This window comes from Coloeus monedula, assembly GCF_965178545.1.
Source record: "Coloeus monedula genome assembly, chromosome: 1".
Lineage (NCBI taxonomy): Eukaryota > Metazoa > Chordata > Aves > Passeriformes > Corvidae > Coloeus > Coloeus monedula.
In genome coordinates, this window is record NC_138781.1 from 111,221,978 (window position 1) to 111,242,791 (window position 20,814).

At 40.8% G+C, this 20,814-nt stretch overlaps 2 protein-coding genes across 3 annotated transcripts in view; one reads left to right on the forward strand and one right to left on the reverse strand.

Annotated features, from left to right (window-relative positions):
• GREB1L (GREB1 like retinoic acid receptor coactivator) overlaps positions 1–6,633 on the forward strand; it is a gene marked incomplete at its 3' end in the record, with an annotated part of 75,341 nt that extends 68,708 nt beyond the window's left edge. The window contains exons 29-33 of the mRNA XM_082293909.1: positions 83–310; positions 1,687–1,828; positions 2,926–3,126; positions 4,863–5,001; positions 6,470–6,633. Of these exons, the coding sequence (XP_082150035.1) occupies positions 83–310; positions 1,687–1,828; positions 2,926–3,126; positions 4,863–5,001; positions 6,470–6,633 (874 nt within the window). The remainder of the gene's footprint in view (positions 1–82; positions 311–1,686; positions 1,829–2,925; positions 3,127–4,862; positions 5,002–6,469) is intronic.
• A 3,177-nt stretch (positions 6,634–9,810) lies between these two features.
• The window catches only part of ESCO1 (establishment of sister chromatid cohesion N-acetyltransferase 1), a 33,652-nt gene continuing 22,648 nt past the window's right edge, over positions 9,811–20,814 (reverse strand). For both annotated transcript variants that reach the window (XM_082277780.1, XM_082277781.1), the window contains exons 9-12: positions 16,765–16,854; positions 14,139–14,282; positions 13,093–13,280; positions 9,811–10,718 (exon numbers count right to left, since the gene is read on the reverse strand). In XM_082277780.1, the coding sequence (XP_082133906.1) occupies positions 10,571–10,718; positions 13,093–13,280; positions 14,139–14,282; positions 16,765–16,854 (570 nt within the window). In that variant the 3' untranslated portion in view covers positions 9,811–10,570. The remainder of the gene's footprint in view (positions 10,719–13,092; positions 13,281–14,138; positions 14,283–16,764; positions 16,855–20,814) is intronic.

The following is a 20,814-nucleotide window of genomic DNA, read 5'->3' on the forward strand; positions in this document are numbered from 1 at the left end:
ACACGTATGTATATATATGTAGTGTATGTTATATAAAAATAATAAAATGTATTTGTATGTTGTGTATGATCATGTTTTGCAGCCAGTCCCTGGAGCCTGGGGGTTTCAGCAAGAATGTGTCTTTGAAAAGTGTCCTCCAACACATTGAAGCCACTCCCAAAATTGTTCATTATGCAATACTGGGTGTTCAGAAATGGAACAGCAAGCTGAATACCAGGAAAGCAAAGGCTCCGTTCTCCAGGTGCCACGTGCGTGACTTTATACTGCTCAACATAGACCTGACCCAGAATGTGCAATATGATCTGAACAGGTAGGCAGTACATATATATCTGTGGAAAAATAGCATCTTGACTTGATAAGAACCTTGTCACAATGTTTCTGAATGCTGTCGAGAAAAACAGAAAAATCCTGCCTAAGGTAATGAGTGCACAATCACAAAAATAAAACACAGTGTGATACACGTTTCATCTGAATGAGTAAGGCATCAAAATAAACCTGCCATAAGCCAAGAAAACCTGGGGTAGACAGACAAAGGGCAAGGGAGGGCTTTAGAGGACTGAAAAAATGAGGAAAGAAGAAACTTTGGGCAAAAAAAATAATTGGGAGACCAAAAGTAGAAGAAAGGAGGCAAAATGGCATCAGTCACAGGAAGACTGTGGAGCTTCCAGAATGCCTAGGAGAAGGGATTCCTTGTATTTCCTTCAGAGACAGTTACTGTCCCTGTTGCCACTTGAGTTTGCAAGAACAGAGGAAAAAATTACTTTCCACAATTTCCTTCCTTTTTTCCCCCCCTCCTCACCTAACTTTATCCTAAAGCATTTGCAATAAAGCACCCACATTTGTTGTGGGTTTTTATTGCTAGTTCTCATCACAGATTGAAGAAATACCCAATTCTTCCTCTTCCCAGCCAAGTGAGTTCCAAATAAACCCTGTGTCTGCTGGCCACAGATGGCCCTCAGGCTTCTCACCTTGGACTCCTGCTGCTGTTTTCAGGGATCCCATGTGTTTCAGTGAGGAATTGTAGCCACCGCCACCAGTGCAAGCTGGTGTGACTTTCAGAGCTCTTGATTTCACATTCTGTGTCAGGTTGAATCATGAGGTGGGAGTCAGCCCATAGAAATGAGCAACTACATTGTGAATAGTGCAGGACTAAGGTTACTTCTCAGCAGCTTTTTCTCCCATAGCTAGATATTTGTTAAAGCCACATTTTTCCCCTGACTCCAGTTTATGAAGAAATATGTCAAATGGAACTGGCTTGTTCAGAAGTAGAGGTTGGTCATTGGAGAGTTTCTGTCAGGTCCAAAAGACATACTTAAAAAACCAAACAAAAATCCATAAAATAATAATAATAAAAAACAAGTAAAGGGTGGGAAGGAAATGATTGATGCCAGTACGTGATGAGGATGAGAGGGCAAGCCAGATTTGGTGTGGGGAAGAAGCATATAGGCACACTGAAAAGTGAAGACTAGTTTGGTTTTAGGATGACCAGCAGCTGCTTTCCTAGACCAAGAGCACATCAAAGGAATGAGTCTTCAGAACTCTGCAGAGAATTTGTACTGGCACCATATGAGATGATTTCCAAAAATCTCTGCTGAGCCCATACCGGTGCATTTCAGCAGTGGGTGTGTGAATGCTTGTGCACAGCAGGCACACAGCTGGTGCAGTGATCTTATGTTTAATGTCCAGGTATTTCTGTGAAGATGTGGATTTTAATCTGCGGACCAACAGCAGCGGCCTCCTCATCTGCCGCTTCAACAACTTCAGTGTCATGAAGAAACATATTCAGGTTGGAGGACAAAAGGACTTTGTTGTTAAGCCAAAAATCATGGTATGTCTGGAAGTATGCTCTGTTGTAGTTAAGGGGTAAAATCAGGACCCGTTCTCCCTAGAAATAGTGAATTCTCTAGTCTTTTAGATTTCTTTTGTGTTCATTTGACATCTTACATTCATGGCTTAATCCATTAATAAGATGGTAGAGCTGCCACATCAAAAATAGAAAAAGAGAAACATTTTGCTATTTATAAATTACTAACAAAAATCCTCGTAATCTGTTAGAAGATGGACTGGGATTGGGAAGAGTTTGGTCCATCTCTGATGGAGGAAGAATTTGCAGACTCTGATCAAAACCAGGCAAGTTGTACAGATTCAGTTTTAAAAATGTTAGCATAGCCACAAGTTTCTGGTGTTTGCTGGTTTGTGATGACTTTCAATCCTTGCACTTCCTGACAAGAAAAGGCCTGAGGAAAGGCTCTGAAAACTGCAACATTCTGAAATCCACCCAGGAAATCCAAGTATTTATAAAAATATAACAAATATTTTATACAGAGTATGTTATACCTATGCCAGCTTTAAATGGAGGTGTATTTCAAAGGATTGTCTTTAATCTAGGAACCTTACAGTTTGTGTTCCTGGTGGTTTTGAACACATCCCACACCATCCCTTTTTTAAAAAACCACCTCCCATACTTCAGGATTTAACTGACTAAACCCTGGGTTTGGAGATCATTTTCTGATTTTCCTTTTCTTGTGGTTGCAGTGGAATCTGTAGTGATGGACTGGCCTATGAGAAAACTCCATAGAAAACACTTGTTTATGGATGACTCCACACAAGGAGTATGTAATTTCATGTAATGCCCAGGAGTAAGGCAGGATGAAGGCCACTGTGACAGTTTGAACTCCCTGGTTTATGTCCCCTCTTTAGGCAAGCAGATACCCACGGAAGTACTTAGCAAGCAGAGAACAAGCAATTCATTTATTTCTGTGCTGTGGTGCTATGTGACAATTGAATGGGAGTTTTGATCCTTTTGATCCTCTTCTCTCTCTTCCTGCTCTGTCATGGCAATCCCTTCCCCAGTTAGAGGAACTCCTGCAGAGCAAATACACAGAGCAGGTTGGTTAAAAGGGGTTCCTCTTGCTTTCACTGCAGGTTTCAGACAGCGTGGCACCAATAATGCCTCTTCAGTATGTCTGTGCCCCTGACAGCGAGCACACATTGTTGGCAGCCCCATCTCAGTTCCTCCTGGAGAAATTCCTTCAGCATGCAACCTACAAACTCTTCCCCAAGGCCATTCATAACTTCAAGAACCCGGTACTGGCCATTGACTGCTACCTGAACATCGGGCTCGAGGTACAAAAGATTTGCAGGGATGATGGGGATAAGGAAATGCAAAACTTGACTTCAATATCTATCTTGTGTTGGAAACCCCTTCAGCATCAAGGGTAACGTTTGAAGACTTTGGTCTCAAACGGATTCTGCTGCTGGAAGCAAAGGACCAATTCACTGGAGGAGCTGGTGGTGAAGCCTCCAGCTGGCTGGTGTGGGTAGAGGCCAGAGGTCTGTGATGGATTAATGTGACTGCTGGACTGTGCCAGGTCCTGCATTTATTTGGGTCACAACAACTCCAGGCAGTGCTACAGGCTGGGGACAGAGCGGCTGGGAAGCTGCACAAAGGAAGAGGACCTGGGGGTGCTGGTTGACAGCAGCTGAACCAGCTGATCCAGCTGTGCCCAGGTGGCCAAGAAGGCAAATGGCATCCTGGCTTGGATAAGAAATAGTGAGGCCAGCAGGATGAGGGAGGGGATCATTCCCTTCTACTTGGCACTGGTGAAACCACGCCTCAAATCTGGTATTCAGGTTTGGGTCCCTCAGTTCAGGAAGGACACTGAGGTGCTGGAGCATGTCCAGAGAAGGGCAGTGGAGCTGGGGAAGGGTCTGGAGCACAGATCTGATGAGGAGCAGCTGAGGGAGCTGGGGTTGTTTAGCCTGGAGAAAAGGAGGCTCAGGGGAGGCCTTATCACTCTCTACAACTCCCTGAAAGGAGGCTGTAGCCAGCTGGGGATTGGCCTCTTCTGCCAGGTAACAAATGATAGGACAAGGGGAAACAGCTTCAAGTTGTGCCAGGGGAAGTTTAGATTAGATAGTGGGAAATATTTCTCCATGGAAAAGTTTGTCAAGCACTGGAACAGGCTATCCAGGAAAGTGGTGGAGGTATTTAAAAGATGTGTAGGTGAGACACTTGGCAACATGGTTTAATGGTGAACTTGACAGTGCTGGGTTAACAGTTGGACTCAATGATCTTGGATCTCATGGATCCATGATAACAGTGGAATCTCAATGAGTGTAACCTAGACAATTCTATGATTTGCAAAGGAATTGGGCCTGTCTGTCTGAAATAATATTTCATACAAAGCAAGAACCCGAAAGCAATGCCATTCTTGAAAGAACTTGGTGTTCATTTTTTGACACTTCTCTTTTCATGAACCCAGGTTTCAGGGAAATTAGCTTTTTGCAAATGTTTTAGATGTCTGTAGGTGGGGAGATCAGAATTTTTGAGCCCAGTGGTCAGTTTGAACTGGGTCTGGAGCAGGGTCAATGTCTAAGAAGGGTGTTGTTCAGACAAATTTTATGGAGGTCAGAGGTAAGATAGAGGAGACACCCTTTGATATATAACAGCCATTACAACACTCAGACACGAGAGTGCTTGGAACCATGAGCGTCAGCAGTTCTCGTACTCATGGAATTGCTTACTTTGTTTGACAAATGTGTCCTCCTCAGAATAACCTATATAAACTATACAGTCATTATAAGCAGGTAATTCGTAGAGAAAGAGAAAATCAGACTGAATTACAGAGAGCCCTGAAATAACATGATGCGGACTTGGTGACCAAATCTGAATCTAGAGGTTTGTTCCATGTGTTACTTCCTTGGGGAAGATTGCTCAGTACTGCAGTCTTGTTGGATCACATTTTTACAAGCACCAGCTGACTCGCCTGTTATCACTGAGTTATATTCCATTCCATGTAAGTCATCCTTAGACATTGCTAAGACAGAAGTGCCTCCTGTCTTTCCCCCTTGTGTTTCAGGTGGCCATATGCTACATTAGCTCTCGCCCACACTCAGTCAACGTCAACTGTGAAGGGGTTTTCTTCAGTGGACTTCTGCTCTATCTCTGCGACTCCTTTGTTGGTGCAGACCTCCTCAAGCGGTTCAGGTTTCTCAAAGGTAATCTCACTGCTCTGCTGGGCATCCTGGGTGCTTCCTTGCCAACTAATAATAGCATGGAGGAAAAGGGAAAGGCAGAGGAATAACCCACTTCACTAAATAGCTCCATCATTTTCCCAGTTTGTTTTGGCACTTTTTTCAAAAGAAATAGATGGAGTGGTTTTTGAGGGGTGTATCAAACTTCTGTTCCTGTTGATAGATAATTGAACCTTAGGTAAGCGTTGATAAATTACATTCATTATTTTAAAGTGATATCAACAAGCACTGTGGAAATCAGGCAGTGAATTGTGCAGTCAGCCACTTGAGAGTTTTGAGCATAGGTGTTACTGATGAGGACAAGAAATTCTGGCAATCAGTCTATAATGGCAATAAATTTTCAGTTCTGTAAATGAGGACAGCCCTTAGCTAGAGGATGATTGAGTCTACCCCCACCAGAACTTGATAAATCTCATCAAAATCTTTATGTCTTAATGCTGACAATTAGCAAATTGCCAGATGTATTCAGTAATGCTGAAGTGTGTTGCCAAGTTCCAGTGCAGTTGTGGTGGCACAGCTGAGCCGTTTCCCTCTCGTGCTGACTGAGAATGGTGCATGTGAAGGGGGACCATGGGGATGACCCTTAGCCAGTCCCAAGAACCACATTTTGAAGTTTGCTCCTGTGCCCTCTTGGGCCCTGCAGGGCAGGGACGGAGGAGGAGGGCACTTTGTTGTTTCTTGGGCAAGGGGTGGCTTCTTCCCAAAAACAGGCAGTGGATGTCTGGTAGGAAGGGCCTTTCCCTGCTTCAGTCAAGCAGAGGAGGGATCTGAACTAAAATTTCTGTGTGTTGGGTGCATGGGCTGGGGAACAGAAAAGAGAAAGTCCTGAAGGTGTCCAGTTCTCCTGCTCATTAAATGACCATCTGTAACACCAGGTGCAACAAAGTTTTAAAGTTTGTTAAGCCACAGAAGAAATTAGGGACTCTTGGAGTGCTTTAACAAAGGCAGTGCTCATACTTAAGGAAGTCAGTGGATTTTCTTAAGTCAGTTGTGGGACTGGTTTGGCTTAGTAGAATTTCATCACTGACCTTCTGCAAACCCAGACATCCCATGAAACAAAACAAACAAAAAAGTAGGCTTTATTATTTGGGCATAATTATCAGTAGTAATTTAAAGATCCAATTAATGTTCTCTCTGCTGCAGTTGATGATATTAACACTGCCTGTCAGGCAGTAACATCCTGTGATCCAGAGCAGACCCCATGCCACGCTTGCTTCTCCATGTCTGTGCCTTCCTGCAAATGGACACATTAATTTCTGTCCTGGGGCTCACAGGACTGATCTGAGCCTGGACTGGACAGTTGGTGGTAGACCCTTCTAATACTACTTTTTCCTCTCTAGCAGCAGAGATTTCTTTGAAATACCTTAGGAAAATCAGTGAAGGAAATTGTTGTTATTGTACCCCAAGAACCTAACGTGCTTTTCAATTGAAGGTGCCACCCTGTGTGTCATATGCCAAGACAGAAGCTCGCTACGGCAGACAATAGTCCGGCTGGAGTTGGAGGATGAGTGGCAGTTCCGACTTCGGGATGAGTTTCAAACTGCAAACAGTAGTGATGATGAACCACTCTATTTCCTCACGGGACGCCACATATAAGCTTCGCTGAGACACAGCTAACAAAAAAAACCAATATAACTTTTTTCTTAAAAAAAAAGTACAATCACTGTGGAGCAAAGTGCAACCAATATTTATCTAGACTGCTCTAAAGGATTCCCCACAATTCTGAAGTAGCTTTACTCCTTGGGATAAAATTACCACATCGGTTATGATTTACAGGATCCTGGATTCATTATTTTCATATCAGTCACAACCACCACCATTAACCACACAGCCAACCAAGGATATTGTTTGGTCAGAGAAGAATCCTTTTTATATTCAGCTGAGTTAGGGGAAGAAGCTGCTCTCCTCTTGCAGCTGCAAGCTTGAATGTGTTACATGAAACGCACCCCAGCATGTGGAATTTATCGAAGATGGGGGGAGGAGAGCCCACCGCGTCTCTTCAGCTCTGTGCTGTGGTACAGGAATACTCAGGGGTTTGAAACTACAATATAAAGTAGATATTTGTATTACAAGGAATAGTCTTGTTCTCTGTGCAGTGTTAGTTTAAAATTTGTAATTGTGTACGTATTGAAACTGTCTTTGGCAAAATTTCCACAGGTGTTCAAAGTTTACTACTTAAACCTGAACAAATGGGCAAACGCATGGCAGGCACTGCGCACCCTTAGCAATGGTATTTTGCCCCAGCAGGCACCCCCTCCTCAGCTCCATGGGCCGAAGCAAAAGGCTTCTCGGAGCTGCTCTCTCTTCAGTTAGAGGCCAGAGTAACTTCCCAGCAAATCACCTTCAGTTTCTCACTCTCCTCAGCTTTGGAAACTTGTGGTCCATCCTCCTTTATGTATGGAAATGCATCCTCCTGGCCGTCCAGTGCCTTTGTGGTGGACTGTCTGCACCTCACTCTCCATTTCCTTTACACTCAACTCCAGCTGGCTACAGAGCTGAGATCAGGTCTGAGTTGTACCCTTACATGAAGCAACAAACCAAGAAATGTGCAGGAGAGTAACAGTGCCTGAGCTGGATCTGAGAGAAACAAAGTATTCTACAGAAGCTCCAGGGGGGAGTAGTGGAGAAAGCCCAGGGAGCTGGGGCTGCTCAGGAGGGACTCTCCAGAAGCAAAGATCGTGACCACATCACCTGACCCCGTCGTCTAACTCCTGGCTCTGCAATAGTCGCACACTGTTCTGTTTCCAGCCGCAATAATGATCCTTGTGAAGGTGTTCTGGAATGAACTCGGTGCAGTAGCATTTGGCTGTCACGGTTAAATGTAGCAGTGCTCTGTTCCCCTCACAGCAGGTGTTACCTCGCTGCAGTTTACACACACACACACCCCAACAATCATCTTTCTGCACATTGTGACCCCCTTTATCAATAAGAAAAATGGAGAGTTCTTAAATACTATTCAGGAATATCAATTTACTCCCCAAAAAGCAATGAAATCAACACATCTTTATACCTGATCTGCAGTCACTGCAGAAGGACCTGCCAAAGCTGCATTTTTTTTTTAAGGCATAGTGTTAATTAAGCAACTTTTTTTATCTTGTGAAGAGATGTTTACAGATGAATAACCATAATATATTTGACAGAGACCAAAGGAAAAGGGTTTGCATATGTCTGTGTTGATGTAGCACTATCTCTGATGCTGTAAATTTAACGAATTTCACATGAACAACCCATTTCTGTAAATTTATTTTTTATTTTCCTTCAGATACAACCTGCCTTACCTATTTGAACACTGGGAAGAAATAGGGATATGAAAGATGATTCTTGAAGCATTTGCTACACGCTTGAATGTATTCCAGTAGCTCTGGTTTTGCCAGAGGGCTTAAGGCCAGCCCTGAGTCTTAGCATGGCATAGAGAAGTATCAGGTATTACATGTTCAAAAATGGTTTCCTGTTTGTTGTGTATTTGATGTTTGCACTAAGTTCTTGAAATTCCAGGTGCTGAGACTACTAGGAGGAGTTAGCCCGCTGGTGGAGCAGAGCAAAATTGTCCTGAAGGCTGAGAGTGCATTTAGAAAATCAGTGTATTTGCCTGCCTTTACCAGCTCATAGTTAAACCCATTTCCTTAGTGCTCTCCCAGATGGAAGCAGGGAGTTTTGGTAACGCTCTGGCCAGAGTGCACTACACCAGCCCCAACAGCGCAGGCCTGTCCCGTGGAACACTTTAGGAACACTTTAACCGGCTGCCTGTGAATTCCTGGCAAGGAGATCCTTGTTTGACAGCTCCACGACTGCTATTCCATTTTGGTTTTAAGCCTTGCCATTTAGGCCATTCTTATGAATGTATGAAAATTGGCCAGCGTTATACTTTACCTGTAGATGTTCTTGTCTATTCACAGGTTAAAACTGAATGTAAACTAAGATATAAAGAATCATATGCAGATGCTTTTTGCTTAACTTATGTAATTGCTTTTTGTGACTTTTGGAAGAGGGTTAAAAACATTGCTTTCCTAGTGTAAAGTTTTCTTAACCAAAAACTTGGTGAATTTAGCTTCACTAGTCAGTCTACCTCATGTTATTGTTTATGAACTGAAACTGTCTGAAGTTGTGGCTATGGTATGTTTATAATGTGCTTTCATTAAATTTGAATATATTAAGTTACCATTTCAGACTGCCTCTCTCTTAACTGGTCCTGCTCTTGTTTTCTGAACCCACCACAGAAGATCACTTCCAGAGTTCCTGTGCACCTGCACCACTTTTCTGACAAAGCCCTTTACAGTCTGCTCACCATCCCCTGGAAAATCACACATGGCAGCCTGGAAACAAACAGCGTCTGGAGCCCAGAATTCACCACTGTTCTGCTACTCCAGCTTTAAGTACTCTGGAGCATTGTGGTGTGAATTCTTTGCTTTAGCTCTAGACCAAGGCTAAGGACATCACACCATAAACCAGTGCATCCTGACTTCACATAGGTTCCCAAATCAAAAAAACCTCTTAAGTTTAACTGAACTAAATCTTTCCCATCTTCCATTAGGCTTTTAAACTTTTACTTGAGACTGAAGGGTATCCCCTCTCACCTTACCATGAACCTTGTATGAGGATGGTCTTGAGCCAGAGCTCCTGGGGCACTGATCCTCAGGGTGTTAGGTTTCTCCCACCAAGGAAAGTATGAAATAGACTAAAGATTCATTCACACTTAGTATTATACAGAGTAACTTTAAAAAAGCTATCAAGTATTTTATTTTTAATCTATCTACATTATGTACAGATCAAGAAAGGCCACAGCAGTTTTTCAACATACAAACCCTTTAAAAGAGGAGAGATTTATGAAGGAGTGACAAGTATCAAAGTGAAGTCCACTAACAAAGGTATATACTCAGTACAATACTTGAAGAATGATGAGTACACCAGGCCTTGGGTTTTTTGTTCCACCTTTTACTCCACAACTAATCTGAGGGAGAAAGGGACAGAGCCCACAAGGTTCCAGGGAGCAGGCGCCCTAACACAGAGCAGGGTACAGGGGCACCCCAGAAGGCACCGTACAGCCTCTGAGGGTTGTTGCCCACAATGTCTGCACTGTAACACCTCCTGCCTCAATGCCACTGGGCAGAGCCTGGAACTCTTGTCAGACAAGTGCTGGCAGTGGGAGCTGGGCCAGGAGCCCAGCATTCCAGTACTGGGAAGCACTGGTATATCACCTCAGTAAGAACTTCAGCATGTACTCGTCAGCCAGACTAGAGTCTTTGCATTAGTTTACAGTCCACTATGAACAATTTTCTGCTGCATGTAAACATGACTAACTAGATAAAATACAATCAAACTTTTGTAAAAGTTAATAAAATATCTTTCTTTTAAAAAAACCAAGTTAGCCTATTACTGCATTGTTTACAATTTTAATAAAATAGTACAACCATTTGGTTGTTACCAGTCCTGAGTTCACTGTAATAAAAATGGCCCTGGCTTCTGCTGAAGGTCTGCACCCACTCCGTACAGCTTGGCAGAAGTGTCCAATAAAAATGGAATTCCTGCAGAGCAGTTAAGTCTGGTGCTGTCCATTGAGGAAGTTGTATACCAGGAACTGGCCAGTGCCACAGTACTGTGTTGCAAAGAGTTTTCCATCAGGAGTGGGGTCAGAGAAAGCAATTTCTTCCTTGCTTAAGTATGAGCCATATATGAAGTTGCTCCTGTTTAAAAGAGGGGAAAAGGAAAAAGAAAGAAGAAAAAAAGATAATTACCCTCAGGGAATAATGAAAAACATTTATGCTATTAGGCCACAAACCATTAATTAAGTGGCACAGATATTCAAAATGAAGTTCTGTTAGGAGGAGATGGCTCTAAATAGCGTGAATCCAAACAACAAGGAGGGTCACTTGCTCTGGGAGGGGCTTTATAAGGGCAGTCCTGTGTTTTACAAGGAATGTTTGTACAGAACAATTGCATCAAGACCTCAAATTCATGGTTTAAAAGAAAACGTTTGAATTTATTCCACGTATTTTTTAATAGAAAAAAGACCACGAGGGCTGTGACTACAATCACTAGGAATGAAAACAAGCTACAGAACAAGTTGGGGTGCTTATGAAGGGGCCTCAAAGGACCAACCTCAAGGCAATAATTCCGAAATACACATTCAGTAATAAACTATACAAAAAGAAAGAATCAATTTGCTTAATTTGTTCATGAAGACTACTTCCTGTGTGCTTTAGCCTTATTTGAAGGAAGAGTGGGAATCAAGGAACACCATTCTACATCTCTGCCTCACTATGTGAGCAAATTTAGAAAACTGAATTCAGGCTTTAAGACCTTGACTGGGGGAAGAAGGAGGTAATGTTTATCCTTAAAAACAGAAGAAACTCCCTTTGAACTTCAATCTTTTAGTTTCTGTAAAATAATCATAAATGTACTTGAAGAGCAAGCATGAGCTTCACTCGTTTGGACATCTCCATTAAATACTAAGGAAAAGGTAACAGGAACAAAATCCTTTTTCATTACTACCAGCTTTATTCTCTTCTCTTTCACGTGTTCAGGAAGATGATTTTGCAAGGTTCTTAAGACTATCTGACTGGGTTTCTCTGGCTCCAAGGTACTGTGAGAGCCTGAGTGAAACGGGGCAGACATTCTCAAAATGGACCTCAGTCTGTTACAATGCCTTTAACATTGTGAACTCAGAATTTAGATGGTTACCAAAATCATCTCATCCCATCCCAAGTACCTTTTGCTATGTTTAGGTTGAAGTTTCACTGGCAGCTGGGCTTACTGCCATCCCAAAGCAAGTCTCACTCCTTTCCTTTGCCTCCTGCAACTTCTTGGGCTCCCTCATCTACATCAGCTCTAGAGGACATCAGACCTTTCTACAAACCAATGGAGCACCAGAGTAACACAAAACTTTTTAGTGAACACAGCATGAGCTACTGGAATGCCAAACAAGCACCAGAGCACAACAAAAGAGGAGGTGCAGTGCACAGTTAAAAGGAAAACCGAGGCCTTACTAGCTGCAACAAACCATCAAAATTCATTCTAAAGATCTTTTAGGGCTGCAGCTGAGGAAGGAACTTCAACATTGTTTTGGGGGAGAAATCTCTCCTTTAGAAATAAGTTTCTAGGAAGCTACAGAACACACTATTAATCTGCCAAAACCATAAGCAAATCATCAAGTTAGTATGCTTATCTGAATACAACTTTACTGTCAATAGGTCAGCCAAAACATGATCTGATCATGATTTGCTCCACCAGCCAGGCAAGATGCATTGTGCAGGGCAGAAGAGCTTTGCTAAGCTCTCCAAACACCTAAGAGGGTGAGGACTGGCAGAAGCAGCAGTGCCTGTTCTGGAAACTCCAACAAGATGGGGTGGGTACAAACCTGACAGCCCAGCAGGCCTAAGATTTGAGCAGTTCTTGCCACTACTCAGAACTGTCATATAAACTTCTTGGAAAGAAACCTAAGGCTTGGAGATTCAACATTTTTAACATTTGTCTAGACAACAGCACAGATGTTTGAATCCTTTTTATGGATGTAGCATGAACTTAGCATTCAGCTGGAATACACTCACTGCTAGCTACTAAAGCTTCATGGAAATTGAAAATATCCATAAGGATCAGTGAACCTGAGTATATATAAAAAAACCAAACCAACAGTTGGAAGCCACCAGACTATACCCAATAGTTTGGTGCACTGGGTCTCTGTTCCCTCCCTCTTTCTACCTCTAAGGAAGGGACAATCAGCCAATGGTTTGGTCCCAAGTCCATGAGTAATCTCATTTTGACCAAAGACAGTCCTGTGTCCTTTACTCAAAATTACTGTGGAGGAATGTCCCCCTGGCAGTCTGTCAGAGTGACTCACTAAAATTGCATTCTGAGATTTCTGTGGAAGACAAACTATTGTAGAGTGCTGACGTTAGTTACTGAACTCCACCTAACACCAGAACTGTCAACCGTGCTCAAATCCACATCCCCAGTATCACCAGCAGCCTGGAAATACAAGCCTGAGACACACAAAGCAATCAGCATCTTGGACTGAATTCCATCTAAACCATGTGTAGCTGAGGAACATTTCTGTCTTACCTAAGACACTCTATCATCCGAGAAGCGATCTTCTTCCGGCGCATCATGCTGAACACCCAGATCCGACTGATCCCACAGATAGCAGGTTCTGGAGAAGTTGAACAGCACCATGCTTTCTGTCTCTCAAATATGACCTTCTCATTTTCTGAACTGACTTCTGGAACCTTCTCCTCTATAACTCTGTAGCCCTGCAGATGATGTAAAAAACATGCGTTGCTTTATAAAAGCATCACTAATGACTGAAGAAAATAATTAATGTTTAAATTATTTCAGTTAAACACACTTGGCTGCTAAAATGCCTTACCAAAAAGACTTTATACTTTTGTCTCATTTAAGTTCTCGTAACAGTTTCAAAAATGAAGCACATGATAAAAGAATAAACAAACAAAAACCCCTCTAGAGTTTATCTCACTTAAAGTAACAGCAACAAATAATCCAATCCTTATTACCATCTGTATTAAAGTGTTTGCATAGATTTCTCTGACTTTGGCTAGGATTGTTTTGCTTGTTGTCTGATACTCCCAAGGGACAGTAGAAAACACGACAGTCTGGAATGGAACAGACAGGTAATGTGACATCAGTGATTAGTACTGCAACAGGCAGCATGACTTCTTGTCCCACAATCCAGTGCAGTTCTGTCCTCTGATTCTATTTCCTGTGGAGCTGTTTCACCCTGGGGTGATTCAACCCAATCATACAGAGCATCCACTCTTTCAACCATGTTGGCTCTCTGCTGGGTAGGAAGTTGAACCTGCTTGTTGACAAGCAAGAGCACAGCCAGAGCTGCCTAACAGCAGAGAAAGAAAACATCCAGCCCTCAGCTGTGGCAAGTTTTTAGATGATCAGATCTGTCTGAGCCAAGTATGACACCATCCATGTGTCTCACCTCAGCATCAACCACACAAAACTGAGTAACTACATTTCAGAATGGTCCAACCACCCAGTCTCTTCCTCTGTGGAAAAGGCCTACAAAGAATACTAATTTGCCGTGAAAAAAGGTTATTAAGTACTAACACAGATTATCTTTTTCCAATTCAATCACTTACCCACTGGATATGTTCTGCAATTAAGCAGCCAATAACTTTTTTGTCATTAGAAATAAAAAGAAGAGTTTTAGTTCTAGAGTAGCACATGAGAGGAGCTTGTTGAAATCCCAAGTCATTGTCTACCATTTCTCTGATTTCTTCAACCTGTCAAAATAAGTTTAAATGCTTTTTAAGAAATACGTGTAAATGCAGATTTCTATAAATTTACATTAAAATCACAGATTTGCAAAAATGTATTAGGGTATCTAGAACACTGAAAGCTACTCCTGAAGTTAAAGATTAACCTAAGCAACCTGCAACACATCATCCACATAAACATTCCTTAAATAATGCTCATCTGGAAATAGGAAGAGTAAAGACCCCTTAGTCAGCTTCCATTAAGTCCAAACTTCATTAGTCAAAGGCTAATAGAGAGAATGCAGGTAATCAAAGTGTGAGCTCTGACATTTTAGAAGTAAATTAGACCTACAAGGAAAGTTAAAACAGTTGAAGATTTTTTTGTTATTTCTGAAGTCTTGAAAGAACTAATCCATTAAGGGTTTTGAGCAGATGACAGCAGGCACAGTGCCAAGGCAGGTAAAAGTGTATGCATTTGTTCTAAAGGAATAACTGTTGTCTCTTTCCTTCAGCTTTCTATTCTTCCACTGGGTTTGCAAAGAGTAACTGAAACTAAAAATAAAATTTAAGTATTAGCAAGTCTAGAAGAAACAGATAAACTCCCGCATGAACATAAACGAAAGCTTATGCACGATCCAGTATTTTACTGAGGGATTCCTGAACCTGCCCCTGGACATTGGAACAGCCTCAATCAGGCCTCATCGCCTGTAAGACAAATAAGGTGCCTTCACCTATGTGGTTCATTAAATGGCATAAGCTTCTTGAATGCATGTTGTAGTCACAGTAGTAATGCAAAAATAGAATTACTGATGCTATGAGTATCACAGAATCACAGAATGGGTCAGGTTGGAAGGTACCACATCTTGTCCAACCTCCCTGCTCAAGCAGGGCCATCCCCGAGCACTTGGCACAGGATTGCATCCAGACAGTGCTTGAGTATCTCCAGTGAGGGAGACTCCACACCCTCTGGACAATCTGTTCCAATGTGCAGGCACCCTCACAGTAAAGAAAACAGTGTTAAAAAATGCTTTAAAAATAATTTTATAACAGGTATGAGTTACTCTTTTCTCACTTAACCTTCAGGTACTAATCATTTAATGACACATCCAATTATCTGATTTGAAACACTAAGTAAAATTATTCTTGAAATCAGTCATCCATGGTTATGACAGCTGTAGATTCTATCAACTTCAGCTACACAGAACTACAGAACTTTATCCTGAATGACTTAATTTGCTACAGTCTTTCTTCTTTTTCTTCAGCCGTTACATTAAAAAATGAATGTGCAACAAATGTACTAAAATTAAGGTAATCCCACCAGAAAAATAAAACTAAACAAATAAACTTATCTGCATTACATGTGAAAATTTGTAGTTTCTTTTCAATTCAGTAACTTTGACTAAAGAAACCTGCTACAGCCACACCACCAGCAAGAGCTGTCGGGCTTCAATTCAGCCTCCAGAGGTCCTTTCCGACCTAAACCATTCTGTGACCCTGCGACAGTGGTACTGTAAAGAATCCCTATTAGTGACAGCAAATCCCCAGCTAAACAGAGTCAGTGCCAGGCTACAACGAAATGACACTTTAAGATGTATGAACACAGATTAGCCAGCAGGACACTGAAGTAACCAACTGCTCTAAGTCCCCATTAGTGTGCTGGGCCCAGTTTTAGAGCTTCAAGAAAGACATGAGTCATGGCATAAATGGAGACAATCTAGAAGAAAGCATGACAATGAATGGAGCTCTAAAAAACATTATTTAGGACTATAAACTAAAAACCAGCACATCCGGTCAATCCCCTTAAGGTAAAAAAAAAATCAGTTTGTTCAGGCACAAAAAATCTGCTGCAAGGAGGAAAAGAAGGACATTTTCTATAGCTATGGCAGTACGATTAGTACTAATGAGTTTAAATTGCAATATGGAGAGTCTGTTAGACATTTAGGGAAAATTTCCTAATGTTATGGATAACAAAGCACTGTAATACAGTCTGAAGAGATCAGACAAATCCCCAGTGGTAGAATTTTTTGAAAGTTGTCAGATGCATCGTAACCTGTTTTGGACATGGCAATGGACTAGATGACTTTGAGGCCACTTCCCACCTAATTCTGTTTTTATCAGAAAGTCACCTAGAGAACGGTGCCATATTTGTGCTGAGTAATAGGTAGTAAATTTCAGTTAATTTAAATATAATGGGAAGTTTTTATTACATAAAATATTTGTCAGACATTTTGCAAGTACATTTATAAAAACCACCAAACTTTAAAAAAGTCTGTTGGCTGATGCTCTTCGCACCCCTGCCCAGGCCCAGCCTCTCTATGAAGAGAGCAGCAGTGCTTAACCATGAGGTATCTGACCTGTCTGTCAAAAAGGGAACAGAACCACTGCAGTTTTGAGTCCAGTATCAACTGTTCACATGTAAATTACACCAACTTTACTACGAACATTCTCATTATTTACATGAAAACATCAAACAAAGCAAGACATACAAGTCCGGTCCTTCTCACCATACCTTTTTAAGTGCATACTTTGGGTCATCAGGAAGAACCATTATTATCTTTCCATCGGGATATTCAGCCAAGATTCTCTCCTTTTTCCAACCCTAAATAAAACAAACATTTATCTAAACCATATACAAGATGTACTTTACAAGCAGAAGTGGCAAATATTGTTCTAGACACTGAATTTATGCAGATTTCACACAATTTAGCAGTTGCTTTGCTAGAGAAGGAAACTTCAGCTAGCATTTTAAGATAAGCACAACGGATAAAATATGATGTTACTTATGCAATAATTTATACAGTAACCTAACTATACCTAAAAACAATGTGAAAGTGTCTTACAATTTCCCAACTAGATTTTTTTCCCCCAGAACTGCAGTGCAACTCAATTTAAGAACAGAAGTAGCAAATTCAGCTCACATAACTGATTTTCAAACCTACGTAAATACTTTATTTTTCCAAGTCCAGTGAATGAGAAAGCCCTAAGTTTTATTAGAAGAATTCTTTTTAACATAGTTACCTCCACAAATACACACTCAGTTTTAAAAGTCTGGCATGCGAAAGACCTCCAGGAGGTTCTAAGTGAACTGATTGGCATGCAGTTGCCCAAAATGTAAGGAATAGTTTATTCTGTTACTGATCATAACTGTTAAAGCCACAAGAAGGATACTAGAAAAAAATTTATAACTACCTTCTAAGAATCTAATAGGGAAGGAGACTACGTTGTGTGTATCTGAAGTATAAACATACTCAAAAAAATAGAGGTAATTAACTCTTCTTCAGATCCACACTCGTGGTGAATAATGAGCAGTACCTGCATGGAAAAAAACAAAACAAAAAAGCCACTTAAATCTAGCAAGATGGGACTGGTAGATATTAGAACTCAAGTTGCTTTGATGGGACCTAAAAATACTGAATGCAGAAGTAACTTCAGCCACTAAAAAGGCTGATCTAAAAGTCTTACTTCAAAGCAACTTTAAATAAAAAAGTCTTTGAAGAAACAATACTGATGGAGTGATTCTCATTGAAATCTGTACCTTCCCATAAAATAACGTTTGACTAAAGACCAAGCAATGGAATTTGGCACTGGATGAATGCCATATATACTACCAGAAAAAATGTTAAACTTCAGTGTTGTAATACCTGATCTGCTCCTCATTTTATTCTTACTGATTTCATTCTCTTACCCCAAGTAGGACATGAAGAGAATAATTTTAGAAATTTATCTACTCGCTGCTAGCCCTGAAACTATTTAAGTGTTAGTTTAGCACCCAGCATGGCAATGGTTGCAACACAGACACCATTTTAATCCTGTCTGCTTTTCTTCTCAGTAGTAGTGCACAAAAGAAGAACCTGCTAGAATTTATATGTATTATGGTCTGAACACAAAGGGCAGTAAACAGCAGTGTCATAATATTCAGGGGAGCAGAAAAGTGCCATCTGTGGGACTGTGACATGCTTTTTGAGACTGTCTGGAAAGACATCAAAAAGTCAAGCAAGGATTACTACTCTCCAGCCTCAAACCTTACCCCTCCAATATTTGTCTTCTTCTGCCTTTTGGCTACCTGTTTGCTCTGCAAGAGCTTTTTATAGCCTATTTTAAACCATCACTCAGGATACAAATGCAATATGTTTGATAATCTTGCCATTACAGCATCCAGACTACTGAAGCCTAGGTCAGAAAATTCAACATTAATTTTTAGGTTAAGATACCCTGTTAATGTTATAGCCAGGTATTTCCACAAAATGAAATCCAATATTGAACGAAACACTTCTCAACATCACAGTATTTATGCTTTTAAGCAACAGTATATTAGCTCAAGTCTAAAAATAATTATGTAAAAATGCAATAATTGATTCTCAAATGCATAGGACTGATTCTTTTCATTACTGTCCACCTGTCCATCTTCTGAAGTGATTTGTATAATATGGAGACTGATGATATTCACAGGAGGGGTAGTTTCTCAATTGAAGTATTTTGGAATTTATTCAGAAATGCATCTTTTAGATGCAATGTTCCAAAAAGTTTCTGCTAACCCTATGCTCATCCAGACTTTTAGTGAAGCCATTTTAAAGCCATATTGAGCCTTTAAAGTCATATGCAGCTCTAATAATTTTAAAAACTATGATTTCATGTATTTATTTGCACCTTTAGCATCCTTATTGTTGAGTTTTGCTTCCTTTACACCAGGCAAATGGAAGCAATGCACAAGACTGGTCACAGCTCTGTCATATTGTATCATTAAAGGGAAGTGCTACAGCTGCAGCTGGGACTAATCCTGTAAGATATTTACAGTACACAAAATATGCTTTAGTGACAGTATTTTGCACATGGTCTGAAAATGATTTCCCTAAACACACCTATTTAACACATTTTAACCAACCCCCCACTACTTTAACACTACTAAAATACTAGAGTCTGCAAGGTATTTCCATCACTGACAACTAAAGTGGGCCTCTTTCAGCAGGCAGATGACAAGAACACCTCAGCACAGTAAGAAACAGAAGTCTTATGTCTGCAATATATAGCATTCTACTGCAATGTCAGACAAACTGCTTTTCCTTTCCTTTTAATTGACATTAGTGTAGGACATTAAGACTTACTTACTCTTAAATCAGATGCCCAAGCATTGACATATATGGCCTGTAATGACCAAACAAGTTAAAAGGAAAGCTACTCTTCCCACAGGGATACATGTTCCCCAAGGCCTGGAGTAAAAGCACATGATTTCAACACTCCTCCCTGATACTGCAAGTCCATGCCCAACAACAGATTACCTCCAGCCAGCAGCAGCAAGGCATGCAGAGACCCTTCACCACAGCTGGGCAGACTGGTGCTGTAATGGGTGTGGTAAGAGCTGTTGCAACACCCTCCTCCCCTCCATGCTGGGACTATTTATCCTACAAGTATTTGTAATTGCTTCAGAAAATAAGGCAACTCTGCAAGGCACAGTTAGCTCCTTTTTAATCTACCTCTAACTTCCTCCCAATTCAAACAAGAATAAAGGTTGCCTCTGCTTGTTTTTTAAGGTGCAATTGCAGTAGGATTACAAAAGAAAGACACCATTACAAAAAGGGCAATACAGACAAGCAATTGCTACCACCTCATGAAATAGTACAGACAGTAGCTACCACTACGGAGTGCAGTGCATTGCTTTCACTGCATATGATGTATGTATATAAAGAATGAGGTAGTAAAGATGGCTCCAACATTAACAGCACAGTAACTAACTGTTCAGTGCTCTGTTTTTCATTATCTTCTGCTTAATAGTTTAAAATAATCTCTGATGTAGATTTGTCTTTAAAAGCCTAAGTCAGCAGAAGTGACAGCCTGATTCCCATGAATTTCCTAATTTTTTAGAGATTCTTACATATGAGTAGGAAACGGGATAGCAATGCTGGTGCCTTTCTGTGTATGTCAGTTCTGGCTTTTCTGTACTCACTATTTCTCAAGTGATTACAAATAACATGAAAAAAAAATCAGTGCTGTTTCTTTCTTAAAAAGTTCTTTTTCCTCAAAAATACTGAGGTATTGAGGAAAACATGGTTAATACTGTATAATTCTTGGTCTTCACTAAAAAAAAATTCATTAATTTTTTCTCTAGTAATGAAGTCTAGTGTGAAATCCTGTAAACTATTGTCCTTGACAATCTGCAGCAGAGAAATGGGTCTACTGCATTCTTCTTCCTGACAAGTACAGATATTCTGCCTCTCTTTCCTATGAATGGAATATAGAGAATGCCTTTTTGACTGCAGAATACTTAAAGATCCTTGGATGTAACTACCAAATATCATCCTCTATTAAAACTCCTCACAGAAGACAGCTAATGGTTAAGAACTTCATTTGTAACATTATTTTTATGTCATACAGATGCATTACTTTTGGAATTAATGCTAATCAAGACAAGCATGAAATCCTTCCAAGATGACATGAAGTTCAGCACCATCTTCAATCCCAATATCCTATTAATTTTAGATGTCAAGAAGTCAAATATTGCTTTTTTTTTTTTAAAATGTGAAAATTCTAAGAAATTCAGAGATGAACTCGGGTGCTGTTACAG